Here is a 17242-nt window from a genome sequence, read left to right as displayed (position 1 = left end):
CTGTTGAAATTTACCAGCAAATACTGAAAGGAGCATGTCCCTTTTTTGCGATGCTATTAATGTTCTCAAATCTCTTACATGAAATATTGTTGCTGAACACCAGGGCATGACATCATATCGCAACACCAAGGCATCAGTGGTGTCGCCACTTACACGGGGAATTCACTGCAAAGATGTCTGCCCCAGCATTTATGTTTTATAGACCCGGATTTTGAGTCTAGTAATTCATTTTCTAGGCTGGATTGAGAGTAGTCCAGAGATGATAAGGCTTAACCTTTTAATGGAGATATTCACAAAACAAACCAGTTTCAGGGGTAAATATTCCTGATCACTTTAACGCAATTACAGGAATAGTTTACTGCCGCATGCAGTCTCGCCACCAAAGAATGCATAGAAAAATACATAAATAAGCATTCCTTACTTGTAGAGAATAAGAAAGTCATACTTCTAGGAGAAGCTGCAGCGCACTGTTCCCTCTATGGTCCGGTTTTCACTTATGGTGCTTCCCAAAACACCAGCCTTAAAAGGTAGAACGTTGGCATATGACATCATATTGTATCAGAGGGGGCAACACCGTCTTTACTGTTGCGATATGATGTCATATGCTAACGTTCTACCTTTTAAGGATGCGCCGCGGCAGGTGGAGGTGAACTGTGGCGTATGCACCTACTCAAGTTGGGGAGATCTCCCTTTTAACTGGCCCATTAAACAGTGGCGCCCTCTAGAGGAATTGGTAGTGAAGCTCTGGGCCTGTCACCCTAGGTCAGACCACTGGTGACAAATGCTCATTGAAATCCGTTTGAGCAATTTGCTTGCGTGAGGTGCCACTGGAGCTGCTGACGAGATGTTTGTTATTCACAGTACCGTTAAGAACTAAACTGGCACAGGTTGCTTCCCATACTCCCAAGGTTACCTACTATAGAGGTGAGAAGGCACCTGCCTATGGTCCCTAAAGAGCAGTAGAAACAGAACCTGAAGCATTTTTCTTTCATAAAAATAGCCAGAGGTGGACAGAAACGGATTGAGAGCATGTGAGTCTCTTATGCTAGAGGCTTGGATGGTGGAAATAGTGGCAGGGCACCATATTCTTAACCTTCTAAAAAAAGTACCTAATAAAATACTGGAAGCTTTAGAATAGAACAGATTGCTAACTCCCCCCCGTGCTACACTTTGTTTTGATTCGGTACAGTGGACGTTCTTGCCGCTTGCGTTCCAAAGCTCTGGTTGGTTTAACTTTAAAATATATTGTTTTCACGAAAAGGCTGTTGAGGAGAACATTGTCTGCCACCATCACCTCACTGTAGTGTTTCCTTCCCGGCGGACAATTTATTAAAGTTGCTGTCTACAACTTTCGTACCACTTAGACACTACAATCCAGTTGGGTGCTTGGAGGAAGAATGTGAAGAATGTTTGCCTTCTGAGAAAACAAGCTTACCACCAGCTTACATGTTGCATAAGCTTAAAAAACCTTGATTTTATTTTTTATATAAACAAGTAGTGCTCAATATACATAATATATGCATTTTATATATTTAAATATATTATGCTTGCAGATAATATTAAAGATAGTATCACATATTCCACTAAGAATGTTGGTAAGCATTTTAGATAACAGATTCTTTCTTTGTGTCGTCAATTGCAGGACAGGACATATAGTCCTTAAGAATGAAGCATCTCCTGCTGTCGTATTTAATCTACACGTCACAGTGGTACGCTAAAAAGAAAAGCCATTCTGGTATATTTCATGTAGGGGACCTGTACAATAATTTGGGATTGTGTAGCATTGTATTGAGGAATCCATTAGCCTAGTTTTCATCTGTTCTTAAAGTCTCGAAAGTCTAGCACCAAGTAAAGCTTAAAGCACTTTAAGTTAGGTTTAGCAACATATGGACTAAACATACCGGTAATTAGGAGGCCTCCTGAAATATAGACTAGTACAATACTGGTTTCACAAGCATTTTGTAAAAGATGCCAGAAGTACAGAATGGAGTTATAAAACATACAGAACTGTGCAAAACTTTCAGACAAGTGTGTTAACAGTTGCTAATTATTAACTGAGGCAGCTGTGTAGGAGGAACAAAACTGGGTGAGGAACAGCCAAACTCACTAACAAGACGAGGTTGCTGAAGTTTTATGTCAAGACAGAACACGGAGCGGCTGGAACGTACAAGAATGAGTTTGCAGGCAACAGTGAAGCATGGCGGAGGTTCCTTGCAACTTTGAGGTTGCAATTCCACAAAGAGCGTTGGGGATTTGGTCAGAATTAATAGTCTCCTCAATGCTCAATGCTTATCCATTGTGCAATACCATCAGGGAGGCATCTGGCACCAAATGTATTCTACAGTGACAACGACCCCAAACATATAGCCATCTTATCTTAAGCTTAAAGAAGAACAAGGCGTCCTGGAAGCGATGGTATGACCCCCATGGCGCCCTGATCAACACCATCGAGTCTGTCTGGGATAACATGGAGACAGAAGCAACTGAGGCTGCCTAAATCCACAGAAGAACTGGTTAGTTCTCCAACCTACCTCCATTCATTAAAAAAAAATGCTTTTATGACAGATTGGATGAATGTAAACCTTTATTGCTTAAGTTGGGCATGACATCACACATTATAAACCTTCCCTCTCAATGGTTAATAAAATGATTTAAAAAAAACAAAAAACTGTGCAAGTGTATGTAGAATAATTGATGCTGTTTTGAAGGCAAAGGGTGGTCACACCAAATATTGATTTGATTTTTCTTCTGGTCACTCACTTTGCATTTTGTTAAATCATAAAAACAATTAAAATGTCTATTTTTGAAAGCATTAAACCTTTTGAACAGAACTATATATTTGTATTTCATTTACTACAGTATTTCTGACTCATTTGGGACTTAACAGGGAGCACAGCGACACATTTATATCAGGACAGACTGCAGCATTATTTCTGAATGCTCATCCGTAAAGTATTTGTGTACACTTGGAATTGGGAGAAAACTACTTTATAATAGCTACACAATATTTACTAGAGACCATCGATGCTGAGGGCAACATCTGTTTGATCCTTAACTTTTACGTTGGTTGGATATAAATTATTATTTCTTACATTGATCACAGCAAGCCACTTTAAGGAGGAACTGTCACATCCCAGATGATACCATCAATGAACCATCTTTGAAACTTTTTTGGGGGTAAATTATTAATCTTTTAAAATAACTTTTGCTTCTGCGTCAGTAGCTACCTATAAGACAGCGGATTAGCTGTGTACACGTGACAGCGCCATCAGCACTCAACATAGCCAATGATCTGAGATGGGAAATGTAACCAGTAATCTTTCTGCTCTTTTTCACTCCAAAATCATAAGGTGATTACGAAAACAAGCCAAAGTTATTTTCAAAGTTTAGAGTAATTCGGATTTATATTTTCATGCTATTATAATCACCTTAAATTACAGAGTTGCCTTCATGAGAACAGGTTAGAAAGCTGCTAGGGCACCCGAGTACTATATTCATTGTATAATGTAACTTATAAATGCTGGAGTACAAGCTTTGCAATTCATGTGTCAGTATGATTTCAGTTAGTGGCTATCCTATTCTAACTAATCTTGGGTTAGGTTTGTATAAAACTAAAGGGAATTACTTTTTTCTCTTTTGTAAAAAAAAAACTAAGGGGGGAAATCATTAAAGACAGTTGGCACAGGCCACACTTCCACACAAAGCCAAACAAAAGCTTCCTTCCATTTCAGTACAAGACATTTTTCTGTTCTGGAGCATTATACTTTAGGGAACAGGTTTGACATGACATTATACAAAATATGCTGCCAAGGCAGCCATTTTGTCCTTGGGCTTTTTGGGGTTGCCTCTCCGACCTCTGCCCCTGCCTCTTCCTTGCCTTCTCCCCTGTCCACCCCTGTGCATAGGGTGCTTCATGGTAGCATGCTTGAGCTCCACCAAGTCCTGGAAGACCGGGTCACAGAACACACAGCCAGTGTGCTGCGTCTCATCCGCTGGCAGCGGGCTCTTAGCCTTGTTAAAGTCTACATGCATAAGGGCAGCATCACACGCCTCACAGGTCTCTTGGGACACGCGCACCCGGTGGGCATTTTCAAAGAAATGAACGATGACGTTACACTTGTTGCAAGACATCTTCCACTTAGGCCCAGAGGTGGAATCCAAGACCATGACTCCACTTTCACACTCCACACACTGTGCGATTCCCAGCATGCTTAAAGAGTGCTGGCAGGTAGGATGTGTGCACTCATTGCAGCCCATCCCTGTAGGGAGAAAAACAAAATGGAAGTGAAATAACAGATGCATCGAGCAAGATGACATGACAGCAAGGGAACAATCCAACCAGGATCTGTGCAAAAGCTACAAGTGAGACACAAACAGATGGACGACCACAAAGGTGTCAAAATACATAAATATTAAGTAAAAGTAAAAAAAAATAACAGATTAAAACCGCCCTAGAATAAGAAGATCATCAAAAAACAAATATGGCCTATGGTAACAAAGGCTGAGTAAGATAAGGACACATGAGAATGCACCCACCTTGTTTCACATAACAAAAGTTAAAACTGGTGAGCTGGCTAGAAAATGTAAGAAAGCATAACACGCGTGTGGCAAGAAGAACAACAAAAAAATAAAGAGGACAATGAGTAAGTAAAAGAAAACAGGTTGGATAATGTAGCACTGTGAAGAAGAGTTGGCTGAGAGTGATAGGAGCATAAAATTAGGCAAGTAAGGGATTCAGTTCTAAAATAGCACGAGGAGCCAAAGACACACCTTTCTTCATGTCTCTGAATGGTGCATGGTTGTAACAGTACGGACACAATGGGTAACTTTTCCCTCTGGACCCGGACGACCACAGCACTAATTCAAAGTCATCCAGTGGACAGCGCAGCTCCTTGTAAAGTTTGATGGTCCCATTTTGGGGCAGGGAATAAGTTTCATCGCAGTGGGAACAATGAAGGCGGCTGGGTTTGGCCTGCGGCATAAAACATGATCAGAGGTCTAAGAAACACGACACCATGAATATCTCTATATGTGATATACAGCAAATATCTTAAACCATGTTCTTCATAATGCACAAAACAGAACTGCTGTGAATCCAAACTTCACTGTTACCAACAACTCTCCTTACCTGGATGTATTTCATAAACCGATGACACTTGCCACAGCGAGACAATGGTTTGCCAGTGGCAGCCAGAGGGGAGAATGACACTTCCATTAACTCATCCATCCCTAGGGAGAAAAGGTGAAACAAGAACCATCAGGCCCTCAGTATCTCATTTCTATGTCAATGCTGGCTATAAAATCCAAAACTAACCATAGCTAGAATAATGACTAGAACCTACAAACATTGTGTGAACAAGAAACCACAACAGAAACAACCAGAGACTCCGTCTGCTGGGACTTATTTTTACCTTAGTATACATTCTCTATACAGACTCAAACAGTCATCAGTCATGATTGGGTTTAATTCCATTATACATTAGGGTTCAGTTTAAAGCCATCCCAGGGCTTTATGTAGTCCCAACTTAAGCAAACTTACATTCTATACAGGTTATCCATTAAGAACTACAAACATGTATTATGAAAATGATATCGATAGCTGTATTTTACCTGCAATAGAGTCCACAAAATAGTGGAACTTCCTCTTGAAGATATCCAAAGTGTGCTCCAACACCTGGAGATAATTGGCCTTTCCATGAGCAATGAGGTTGAGCTGCTTCTCTACTGCACTTCGAATGGTTGGCAGCACCAGCTCCTGATCTAGTATACAGAAATTACCAAGTTAATCAAAATGTTTCTACGGTCAGGCAACATAGGGCAGAACAGGAGAAGTGCAATACAGAAAGGGGGCACGGGGCCATCAGTTACATCTCATAGCTAACCAACGATCATTTCAATTCTTAACATAACTATTTCTGCTTTAAACGGTTGCAAGGTTAGGATATGGACTTAACCCCTATTTCATTGACCTTCTAAAACACGACACTAATCTTCAGGGTAAAGCTCATTTCTCATCTCCTATATGCTGGTGTAGATACCATTACTTCTCGCTCTGTATTCACCTTTGTTAACCACTCACCTATTTTATAATATCCATGTACCAGCACAATCCCGAGGCTAGTAGGTTTCAGTCTGCGCCCGCTCTCCACAGTCACATAGTTTCGTTGGCAGATATTATTAATGTGCACAGGGATGCTGGCATCCGTCCCTAAAGGAAGCAAAATATTTACTGGACCTCTTAATTACTTTTCGTTCCTATATTTTTGACTGATGATTGCGTCATCTGAAGCAGACAACGCAGAGCTGTCGAGCATTTATCATTCCTAGCTGGGTTTTTATAAACCCTAAGCAAAACATTTCCTACAGTCTCATCTTTAATGCTAGCGATACCAATAATAAATTGTACCCCGTAATGTTTTTACAGATTACATCCATGGCATATATATATAAGAATCTATGTCACATTCAACGAAAGCGGCTTGCAGACTTATATGAGCTGTAACAAACCGTTTAATCTGCTTATAAGGTTCCACCTTATTATACAGGCTCTGTACATAAATGTCACTAAATTCAGACGGTATTGGTTTACTGTGCTATGCGCTCTTATTGATTAAGTGTCCTTTTTGTTATTTATTAGTCTGTTCCTTGTTTTTTTTCTTTACAATGCGTATGAACAGGTTGCGGTGGCTCACCGATGCCATGCTTCTCCATGAGAGTGATGAGCTCTGCCTCAGTGAGGTAATCTGGAGGGCAGGTCTGCTTCTCTAGCAGCTTCACCTCATCCACGGTGAACTTGTCCCCTCTCTCGCAGGGCTGGAAAATCTCCTCCAGTGGGATTCCCTGCCAAGGCATGATCTCCGTGAACCCTTAATAACAGGTAAATAGCTTCAGTGAATGCTGCTACAACCACACACAAACAACTAGAACCGTGACATACAGCTGTCATCAGCTGAAAAACAAGACAGCCATGATGCCCTCGTCATACATTAACTGGAATCATGTGCCCGTTAAAATGAACATTCTTTGTAGGAGGCACACACCTTACAGACATTACATTTCATGTGAACGAGATCAATATATTTCACATTGCTGTGTGGACAGGTAAGAAATGACATGGATCACTCACCTGGGGAGATCACTTCTTTGCAGGATGTATTGAATCGCTCACAGCCCACACTGAACAAGATGGTGGTCTGCAGGTATTTACAGTCATAACTGACCGTTGCAATGAAATGTCGGGTGATGTATTCATACAATCGCCAAGCATCACTGCCTAGATATGAAGGGCACATGTCACTAGACTTGTAAATGTAAAGCTGGAAAAGCAAACGTGAATATGCTGTATATGTAATTAACATCACAACATTAGTTAAATAGCCAATATAATCTACATAGGCTTATATACAGCGCACATTAAGTGTATTGTATGAATAGCATGTCTTACCCAGCTCTGCCTCTGTTGCTGAACGCATAGGGGTAATGGGAGGATGGTCTCCAGCATCTGTCCCTTTCCTCGGACGGTTGATACCTTCAGCAAGCAATGCTTTAACCTAAAATACAAAAAAAAAATAATAAACACTGTCACGTTCACAAGTCCAGATGTTCATGAACTTTCCAGTTAATATAACAGGGGCATGAATTAAAGGACTTACCCAAGGTTGGTTAATACACTGACCCCCAAATGGAGATGGATTCAGTTTGAGGCTAGGCAATCTATTAACCCGCTTTACAGTACTAGTTATCCAATTTCAATGACAAGCAACTACTTTACCGTGTCAGCCCAGAAGGGGTTATTGGCCTGCTGTCTGAGAGTCCCTTTTAGGTCAAAATTCTCTGGATAGTGAGTGGTCTCTGTACGGGGATAGCTTATGTAGCCCTGTGTGTACAGGCGCTCTGCAATCTGCATTGTATGCTGAGGACCCATCCCTGTGTTAAAGAACAAGCATTAATAACAGCAAGTTTGCACCTCATTTGTGAATTAGTACAATACACAGACACACATACAAATTATATTTAAAGTATGCAAGGATGGGGCTTGTGAAAATGCTATGATGTTATTATGGATTCATTATTCAAACTATAACTGTATAACTATGTAAAACAACAGTACTTTATATCTTTAACACAGTATGGTTTTACAATCTGCAACAGCAGCTATGAGGACCTGAATAGTGTTTTCATAGAAATGATTAATGTCACACTTTACAACCAACATCTTTTAGGACATTCTGTTATTTGAATGTTATTATACTTGCATTTTTTAGGCATTATGTTCACATAAAGCTTAGTTTATACATTTTCAGTTTATAGGGACTGTGCGATACAAAAGCCTTGAGAGTCATGGAAAGATAATGAATTTATATGAAGTACAACTCTGACTCTGTATTAAAGAAAATATCGACAAGCAAATTGGGTCAAACACGAGAATTTAAAACCACGCTGACGATAGTTAGTTTGCTGTACAGAGGTCTGTTCCTCCGCTCTGTGCTTTTCTGAGCCAGACCACCAGAAAATGACACGTTTCAGAGCTCAGAAAAGAGGATGTACAGCAAAAGTCTGTGCTAGAGATGGGTCCTGGGGTGGATGATGGAGCTGCCCTAGGCCAGCCATTGATCAACAACGGCCACTACATATGCCAGATGCACACTACATATGCCGGAGTTCTTGCGCAACATTATAGAACGTAATACGATGAGAAAAAAAAATAGACAGAAAAAAACCCACCAGCCACAGCTGAACATACCCAGAGCTGAGCTGGCCACACGAAGCATTTCCACCGTGTTTAATGCCTGTGGTCTTTGTTTGGCTTTTTCCTTCTTGTTCACAGCTTCCACCTGCAGACAAATGGAACATATTCTTGTATTTAATGCAAATTATCAACAGAAATTGAGAAATGATAAATTTGCTGGATTACAATAATAAATATCAGAAGTAAACTTCTGGTTTGTGATTAGGGGATAAAACTTGTTAAGATTACCCCAGATTATTATGTACATATAGAAGAAAGCACATCAAAAAGAAGGTGGTGATCAACAGTATCAAAAGCAGCAGACCGTTCCAGGAGAACTAGCATGGAGAGAGCAAGGTTTCGGTAGACTGAAGGGGTACAGAGACGTGAGAAAGAAGAGTGGCATGTGGTGCAGCAGGTGGATGTTGCGGAGAAGTGATACTTAAAAGACATGATTGAAACTGAGTGAACTGTGGTGTGGGGAGACAAAGAAGAAGAAGTTAAAGATGGAAAAAGGACATTGCCAGTTGAATGAAAGTGTGACATGAGAGTTGTTGTTTAGAGAGAGAGGGCTGAGTTGTAGAAGCATAGGACACATTTGTGTGAATAAGGGCTTCACTAGATTGAGCTTTCCTGAAGTTGTGTTCTGCAGCATTTCTGAAGGAAGCATGTGTTTTTAGTATGTCGTGGTTAAAGATTCAGTTGTCAGGGGTAGCGTACAGTAACTCGGGCAATGCTGCCAAGAGACAAGGAACTTGTGCTGTTGTAAAAAGAAGGAGGCTGCTGCATCTGGAAGGTAGGACAGGTGCCAGAGAAGCTGAGAGTTGGGGAAGGGTAGTATCTGGCAGTGGTCTATAGATGTGAGGTGAGCGCTGCAATGCTATATTGCTATGGGGTAGTGTAGGAGAAAAGGGTAGAAGCCAGTTGTGAGCAAGAGGGAAGGGAGTGTGTAGCAAGATTAGTCAATTGGGAAACACCTAACAAAGACGTAAGAGAGGAGCTTGGAGCTGGTGGAGTTGTTAGATATATCAAGAGAAAAACTGACGTCACTCTTCAATGAGACAGGTGAGGTCAGAAAAGAGAAAGAAGGGGTGCCAATCATAAAAGTGGCCCAAGAACTGTGAGGTAGGACTTGCTAGGCCATCTATAATGGTAATGTAAAGAGAAATAGGAGGAGAGATGGAATGTATGAACGTTAAATGAAAAAAATGCTTTCTGTCACCAGGCCTAGGAGTGTGGCTAAAGTGTAGGACCCTGAAGAAGAGTGCAGCAGAGAAGGAGGTTCAACTTTCAGTGAGACCCAAAGACATAAATTGAAATACTTAAATTCAATAATTAAGAGGTGTGTTCCAATATGTTTGTCCATATAGTGTACCTTTACTTGGACAGCCCTTAATCACTTGGGTCTGCATGGGTTAAAACTAGTAAAATATGCTCAAACCTACAGCTACCCAGCGATCCTACAGTATTGGTCTTCACAAAGTTTGCTGCTTCAGTGTTCTTATATATTTTCGTCAGATGTTATTATGGTGTATGAGGTTTTTGTTGGCACCAGATATTTAATTTTTTTATTATATATATTATATAGACATGTTTTATTATGGGTATTAGAATTTCCTGAAATGGAAAAATAATTTACTTACAAGATGTCATACATGGACAAATGCTTACACATTAACTTGTTTACAGATTCACTTTATGAGCATAGACTTAGTATGAACAAAACATACAAACCCTGTGTACCACAAGAAAAAAAAATTCTTGTCTTTCACCTTTATTTTGATATATAATTAAATGCTATATTACCTGTGCCTCCCTTGATGACTTGGTAATATTTAGAAACATTTGAGCAATCTCCCGGTCAAAGATCCTCACCCGATCCCAGTCCAAAATCAGTGATTGCTCTTGTCCACGGCTGACCTGCATGAAGATATAGAGTCAATATAACTCTGAAATTTGGGTGTAACGCCTAAATCCAGCTGTAAAAGGGAGATGAGAGCATTAAGGCTCATGCAGTGCATGCACACAGCTTTTAGTTTTTGACTCCGTCCATGACAGAACTTGGAACAGGGCAGGCGTGAAGGTACACTAGTAGTTGTAATTGGTTACATAAATACAGAAATAACGGGAAGTGTATTCTATCACTAACTTTTTTCTATAACAACATTGTTGGACAACACAATTAGCTCCTAATTCAGAAATATAGTCAGCATAAAACCTTCACTTGTAGGACCCAATATGTCTCGGGCTTGAAAGATTGGATCTTATCATGTCTCTCTACGCAGAATCCTAGCGTTGGAGTCTGGCAGGGTCCAAATGAGATCAGAGAGCTGTCCAGGTTGCCGTATTTGCCTTGAAAATACTTTGTCTGAAACCTATGACCATAAAAAAATGGAATATGGAATAATGGAATAAAATCATAATATGTGCACCAGAGAGCTTTCACTACACAGCACATGATAAAATCTAACACACCAATTTCTGAACTATTACGTTTTACACTAAAATATATTAATAAACCTTCAGCTATCAACTTTTCCATTAAAAACATCAGGATTTGCGTTTATAATTGAAATGACAATGACGTTACCTTGTAAAGGCACATCCAATTCGGAGGTCGAGCTCCTGCCTTGCATCCACAGACAGAGCTTCATTCTTATTAGGTTCTCCAAGTTTATTCATTGCGTTCATGATATCCGTGTCTGTGATAGAGCTGAATTTAGCACGATAGATTGTGTTTTCACCACCATGAGATCTATTCATCACAGGGAGAACAGCGTCCAGAACCTTGTAGATAGAGAAAACACAGACATCCTATTAGTCGTATAAACTAGTGTGACCAAAACAACACCAGATAAATCTAGTGATTTAAGATACATTTCATGTTTTATATACCAGAGACGTCTGCGTTGTATGTTCAATCCTATGACAATAGACAATTCTGCAGGAAAATATTTAAATTCAAAAGGGGTCACAATGTAGTGATTCTAATGTAAGAAAATAGTACCTCAAAGCAGATATTTTCTCCTTCCTTGTCGCAGTCAAGCCAAAGAACGATAATGTCACAGGAACGCGCTTCCACCTGAAGTTTACAGAGAAGTTTTAAATAAATGGAGTAGGAATACAAACTACTATTTCTTGTGGTTATTTAAAGATTTACACGGCTACATATTTTTGTTGGTTGACCCAATCTTAGACTTGGGATGCTTTCTGCTTTTTTCTGTACACTTAGACGCAGTTTTCTTTTTAAATCCACTGTATGTTTGGTTATTTAAAATGTTGTCCCTCCCGATTCAATATTATCTGTTCCTACACTAGGATAAGCAAGAGGCAGGTATGGATAGCTGAGTTGAGCAAAAAAGTAGCCATTTGCATTACTAGCTAAGATTTAAACATATTTAGGTTTGTTTCTTTCCCATAATGATTTCGGAAAGCATTGTATCTGTTTTAAATAGTTGTCATGTGAATGTTGTTCATTCCTTGTGTTTCTTGTTCTTGTACGTATACCTAGCCTGAAAATAATATGTTTTATACACTTAGATTTAAGGCTTTCCAATGTCAGGGCTTTACACATTTCACATTTTTTATTACTATTATCAGATGGAAAAAAAAAAACATTTCCAAAAAATATTATAGTGCTTTCAAAAAGTTCTAGCATTTTTAATAATTTATTACAATCAGACAGCAGCATATGAGCCGCTTGTATGTGATCTACCTCTGTTATCCTAGCCCAGTCTACCAGACAAATAGCTCGAATCCTTATTCTGCCTGTGGTAAAAAATACAACCCACCAAGACAGACACTCTTGAAAATGAAAGCCTATGGAGGAATGGGATTAGTATTGCCATAAAGAATCAGCTTAGTGTGGCGTTAGAACAGGTCATCCAAAATATCACATGACTGGAAACAAAGGTACCCTCTAAGTCTACAAATAAAGGAATTTTATTTGAACAAAATGAGATAAAAACAGTTCAATGCTAAACCGCATTAGCGTGTACTGTATTTTATGCTAAAGGAGAAACATATATTAATCAGTTAAGAGATGTACAGAAAAATATAAGAGACAGTGTCAGCCTATATGTTTTAGCAAGACCACCACTAGACATCCTGAGATACCTAAATCTTGTAGTAATTTGACGTAATCAAATATTACCTGCAGGAATTTCACCATGTTGAGCTTGGGATTGGCTTCTTTCTTCTCTGTCGGGGCTTTACTAAAAAGTTCTGCTGGGTCTACTTTGTCCCAGTTGTTGTATTTCCCTGGAAGAAAAATCACATATATATTCTTCTGTGGCCCCAATGAACGACCAAAATATATTTTAACTATCCATAGATCCAACACTACTGCAGAAGAGTGAAGGAAATGTTTTTTTTTTCCAATAAGTTAAAGTTCATGCATTTCATTCATCTGACATATATCTTGGAAAAGGGTGACACAAGGTAAGAGCACAAATATAAATACATGTAATAAAAGCCATCAGTTTTTCCCCATGTAAATTTGAAGCATATGGGACACGTTGCTTAAAATTTACATTATATATATAATATACATTACATGCTATATATATATATATATATATATATATATATATATATATATATATATTCTGAACACACAACCTCTATTAGATCCAGTGCTCCTGCACCGAAGACAACATTTAAGAGAACAATAAAAAGCATCCATTTACACAAATGGTTAGCATGCAGTAGATGGCGCTATCTACCAACCAATTGTACGCGCTACAGCTCATGATTTGCTGCTTTTCTTGCCAGACACACATAAAACATTACTAAAAAAGTATCCTTTCCTATTTTATGGAGACCTCATGTAAAGCCCTGCCGCACGCTGTGCCACCTCATTAAATCTCTTCCTGTGTTTCCTGAACTTAGAACGCAGAAGTAGCAGAGGGAACACAGAGTAACCAACTGACAGCTATTGAGAAAAATACTATATTCCTGCAAGGTGGCAATATTGAATTCTAATATCTACAGCAGCAGATATCAGGGCTATAAGGAGGAGAAAACCCACTCATTTACAAGTGTCTTTCTTTGCTTAATGGATATATTTCAAATTTCACATGGGATCGTTATGTTGCTTGTGCATTATGGACAGATCAAATTTTCGTAAAAATAATGCTGCTTTGGGTAGCTGTGTGTCTGAATATAAATGCAGCACTGCCAATAGTGAATATTCCTTATTTTTGGTATTCTGTCTGCAGGGCTTGGTCTCCGCATTTATGACTGAAATGAGACATTGCACTTCCCATAAAACTTTAGAGAGGGGGCTCAGGGTCAAGAATGTATGCAAGCAAACACAAGAGGACAATGACAACAAATGCCTCACTGGAGGAATTATCCAACCAACACTATCTCATAAGAGAGGTTATCACTTGTTGCACAAACAGGATGGAAATTGGAAGTCTGTTTATGGCTTTAAAGACCTGGCCTTCAGCAACAAAGTTATACAGTGTTGATGTTATAAAGAAGCGTTGACACATTTTGTTTTGTTTGGAAACTGTTACTCAGTGTGTGGCTGAAAAGCATTTTGGTTTAAGAGTTACAATTTTGACAGTATGTCACACATGAAAAGCATATATATATTAAAAGAAAAAAAAGCTAATGCACCAGCCAAAATGGTCACTTGGGAAACACATAAAAAAAAACAATTTCAGACATTATCTAGGACAGTTTGAAAACTTGCACCCACATCAAGGAAACAAAGTTCATTTGGTCTTCAACTTATGTTTTGATAAGGACTATTTTAAGCATTTACATTTGCATTAGTTCCTTAATCATAATTAAAAAGGACACAGGTTGACATTCACACCACAAGTCTCTTTTTGTGATCAATACCTATAAAGTCCAAGCTCATAACATGACCACAGACAGAGGTCATCTTGAAGCGTACACTTTGTCCCATGAATGATCCTGTGTATTCGTGTACCGAGCATGCACCATTTAGACCTTTCCGGGAGGAGGCACTGCCTGAAACACACATATAGAGGTACAATGACTGGCAATCCCACAACATGGCATCCTCTACAGCTCTACAATGATGGAGGGCGCCAGCAATATTATTATACATCATTTTTATCTCTGTCTACTATGCACCCTACATTAAGACAAACATATAGTTAATCTACATTGTTGATACTTCTGCCCACCTGAAATAGAGGGGATAGATGAGCAGTATATTACAAGTTTCTGATTGACACACACAAAGTAAAGCTTTCTGGGCCCTTCAAGCACTAACCTAAAAAATAAATAGCTTTAAATGGGAGATGATCGCATTGCAACCTCATTAGGAAGAAACACCCGCCAGAAGACAATACTATTATGCTCACCTCTGGAAAGGATTTTGGCAATGGACTGGGCCAGTGAAGGTTTCTCTGCTACCATAAGCACAGTCTTCATTTTGAGGGATGACTCCAGCAGTTGATCTATGGAAACCTTTCACTACGCATATGGATCCACAGACGGTAAGTAGTTGCCCTGGTCGATAACACACACAAAATATTCCATGATTAAAACTTACCAAAATAGAATTTTTCACATCTAAAAGTAGCAACTTAATATAACCAATATGATCAGTGGCCACACAATTCTATCATTTAGACATCTAGCAATTAGAGACTTAACGCTCTCTAGTATGCTTTCACCAAAAATCTATCCGCTGCTTAATATTTAATGTACTCAATTTAATTTCCTATTTTGAAATCAACAGTAATACTTTCCACACATTTGCAGGGGGTCTCAAGCCAGTGCCCCTTGTGTTACGCTGGAGCTGACTGGTAGTAAGTATATGGTGCGTCAGGAGGTGCGTTTGGCCAAACATACCTCTGTCACAGCAAATAGCTGGGGGTGGGGAAAGGGGCAAATGCAGATATTGGGAGGGGAAACATGCATATAATGGCTGGAGCATCCCTTTAAGGTAGCCTTGCAGTATACATTTCCCATTAGCCTACAACTCTCGGTGCAGACACAGTCATTCCCAATGAATTAGCTTATTAGAGGTCGGTAGCAGAGCGACCACCTTTTTTTCCAGGACACATACATATCATATGTTGACAGGTAGCACATGTGGCATACATCCTACAGTATGCAGGGTATATAACCTCACAGAAGGGAATATCAGCTATTCAGTTGACATAGGATAGTATGTGCTGGTTAATAACATGAAGTGAATGGTGATGTAATGATAGTTCACACATTCTATGATGTAATGGTCTTTCAGTTCCTCTAATACATGTTCTTCGTTACTTTTCTAGTCACCACTACCAGACTTCCATTTTCCCATTCAACTATAATTGCATTAACTTAAGTATCCTCTTGCGCTGTTTCTATATATATATATATATATATATATATATATATATATATATATATATATATTCACCCCACTTCGTTTTCTATTACGCCCAATTTCTACCTCTGGTAATCAGCCCGTGACAGGCGTCTCACTTAAAGTACAAGTCAAACCGGAGGACGATTTCTTGCCAAAAAGCCGGGATCAAACTCGAGCGGTCAGGGAGCTGCCATACTTGAATGAAGTCACTTCCGTAAGAGTATTTCCGGTCCTGCCACATAGTAGTAGCAGCGCTGTGTAACCATTAAAGATGTCGTTACGGGTAAAATAGTAGGCGCTGCGCATGTGGTGAAAGTATGGCAGTTATATTATCATTAATGGAAGCAGCACCAACCTACGGCATTGGCAAAGGATTGTAATAAACTATAAGCATCGGGCTCAATGACAATTCGGGAAAATCCAGATAATAAGGATGTATAATGTATATATTTTACAATTGTGAACCCTAATCTTCTATTGCACTGTATAAAATTATATATCAGTGCAGTGCTGTAAAAAACGCACTTTATATATATGTATATATATATATATATATACATACATACATATATTTATATATATTATACAGTATATGTATATATATATATATATTATATAGTATATGTGTGTGTGTATATATTATACAGTATATATATATATATATATATATATATATATATATATATATATATATAGCTATCCAAACATAGCACACACTCACGGGTCTTCTTCCAAAGTTAGAGAAGTTTATTTGTTTTTGTTTTTTTCCCAGATTTGGATTCATATATGTATACTGTATATATTTATATATATATATATATATATATATATATATATATATACACACACACAATGCGCACACACAATGCAATCGGTTTGTCTTTGTTAATTCTGGTTCTCTCATACCCCTTGAGTATATGTATTGTAAGAAGCGCTGTGTAAATTGGTGGTATATAAATGAAAGAGAATGATAATGTATTTCTGATGCTTAATTTCTGCATGAGAAAGATGTAAGTGATTGTGTATGAAAAGTGATTGTTTTAGGTAGAGCGATTAGCTCTGAGTACCGCACCATTTTCTGCAGTTCAGTCTCCATTACAGTGCATGGACTCCACGTTATCTTACTGCATGTATTCTTTAGTTGGAATCAGAAAATGAGAGGAATTAAA

General features: G+C 38.8%; 2 protein-coding genes and 1 long non-coding RNA gene across 3 annotated transcripts in view; 1 reads left to right on the top strand and 2 right to left on the bottom strand.

The window, feature by feature from the left end:
* The window catches only part of C1H22orf39 (chromosome 1 C22orf39 homolog), a 255521-nt gene that overhangs the window by 149062 nt on the left and 89217 nt on the right, over positions 1–17242 (top strand). The window lies entirely within an intron of this gene.
* LOC128501521 (uncharacterized) lies at positions 2567–3457 on the bottom strand. The gene is made up of 2 exons (XR_008355044.1): positions 3281–3457; positions 2567–3246 (listed from the first exon to the last, which is right to left on the bottom strand). It is a non-coding gene; the product is annotated as an uncharacterized LOC128501521 (long non-coding RNA).
* Positions 3520–15214, bottom strand: TOP3B (DNA topoisomerase III beta). The gene is made up of 17 exons (XM_053470908.1): positions 15073–15214; positions 14582–14713; positions 12882–12988; positions 11736–11810; positions 11319–11515; positions 10947–11103; positions 10535–10648; positions 8744–8834; positions 7772–7926; positions 7445–7550; positions 7127–7273; positions 6693–6866; positions 6080–6208; positions 5611–5760; positions 5129–5229; positions 4771–4972; positions 3520–4259 (listed from the first exon to the last, which is right to left on the bottom strand). The coding sequence occupies exons 1-17, from the start codon at positions 15140–15142 to the stop codon at positions 3790–3792; spliced, it is 2577 nt and encodes an 858-aa protein (XP_053326883.1). The 5' UTR covers positions 15143–15214; the 3' UTR covers positions 3520–3789.

This window comes from Spea bombifrons, chromosome 1 (genome assembly GCF_027358695.1).
Source record: "Spea bombifrons isolate aSpeBom1 chromosome 1, aSpeBom1.2.pri, whole genome shotgun sequence".
Taxonomy (NCBI): Eukaryota; Metazoa; Chordata; class Amphibia; order Anura; family Pelobatidae; genus Spea; species Spea bombifrons.
This window is presented reverse-complemented; position numbering and strand designations above follow the sequence as displayed.

Excerpts from the sequence above, each read along its gene's own strand:
- TOP3B (XM_053470908.1), bottom strand. The coding sequence starts at position 15,142 with ATGAAGACTGTGCTTATGGTAGCAGAGAAACCTTCACTGGCCCAGTCC. Across the intron at positions 7,927-8,743 it reads TGTGGCCAGCTCAGCTCTGG|GGATGGGTCCTCAGCATACA; the intron begins GTATGTTCAGCT and ends TCTTTAACACAG. Across the intron at positions 5,230-5,610 it reads TTTTGTGGACTCTATTGCAG|GGATGGATGAGTTAATGGAA; the intron begins GTAAAATACAGC and ends TTTTCTCCCTAG.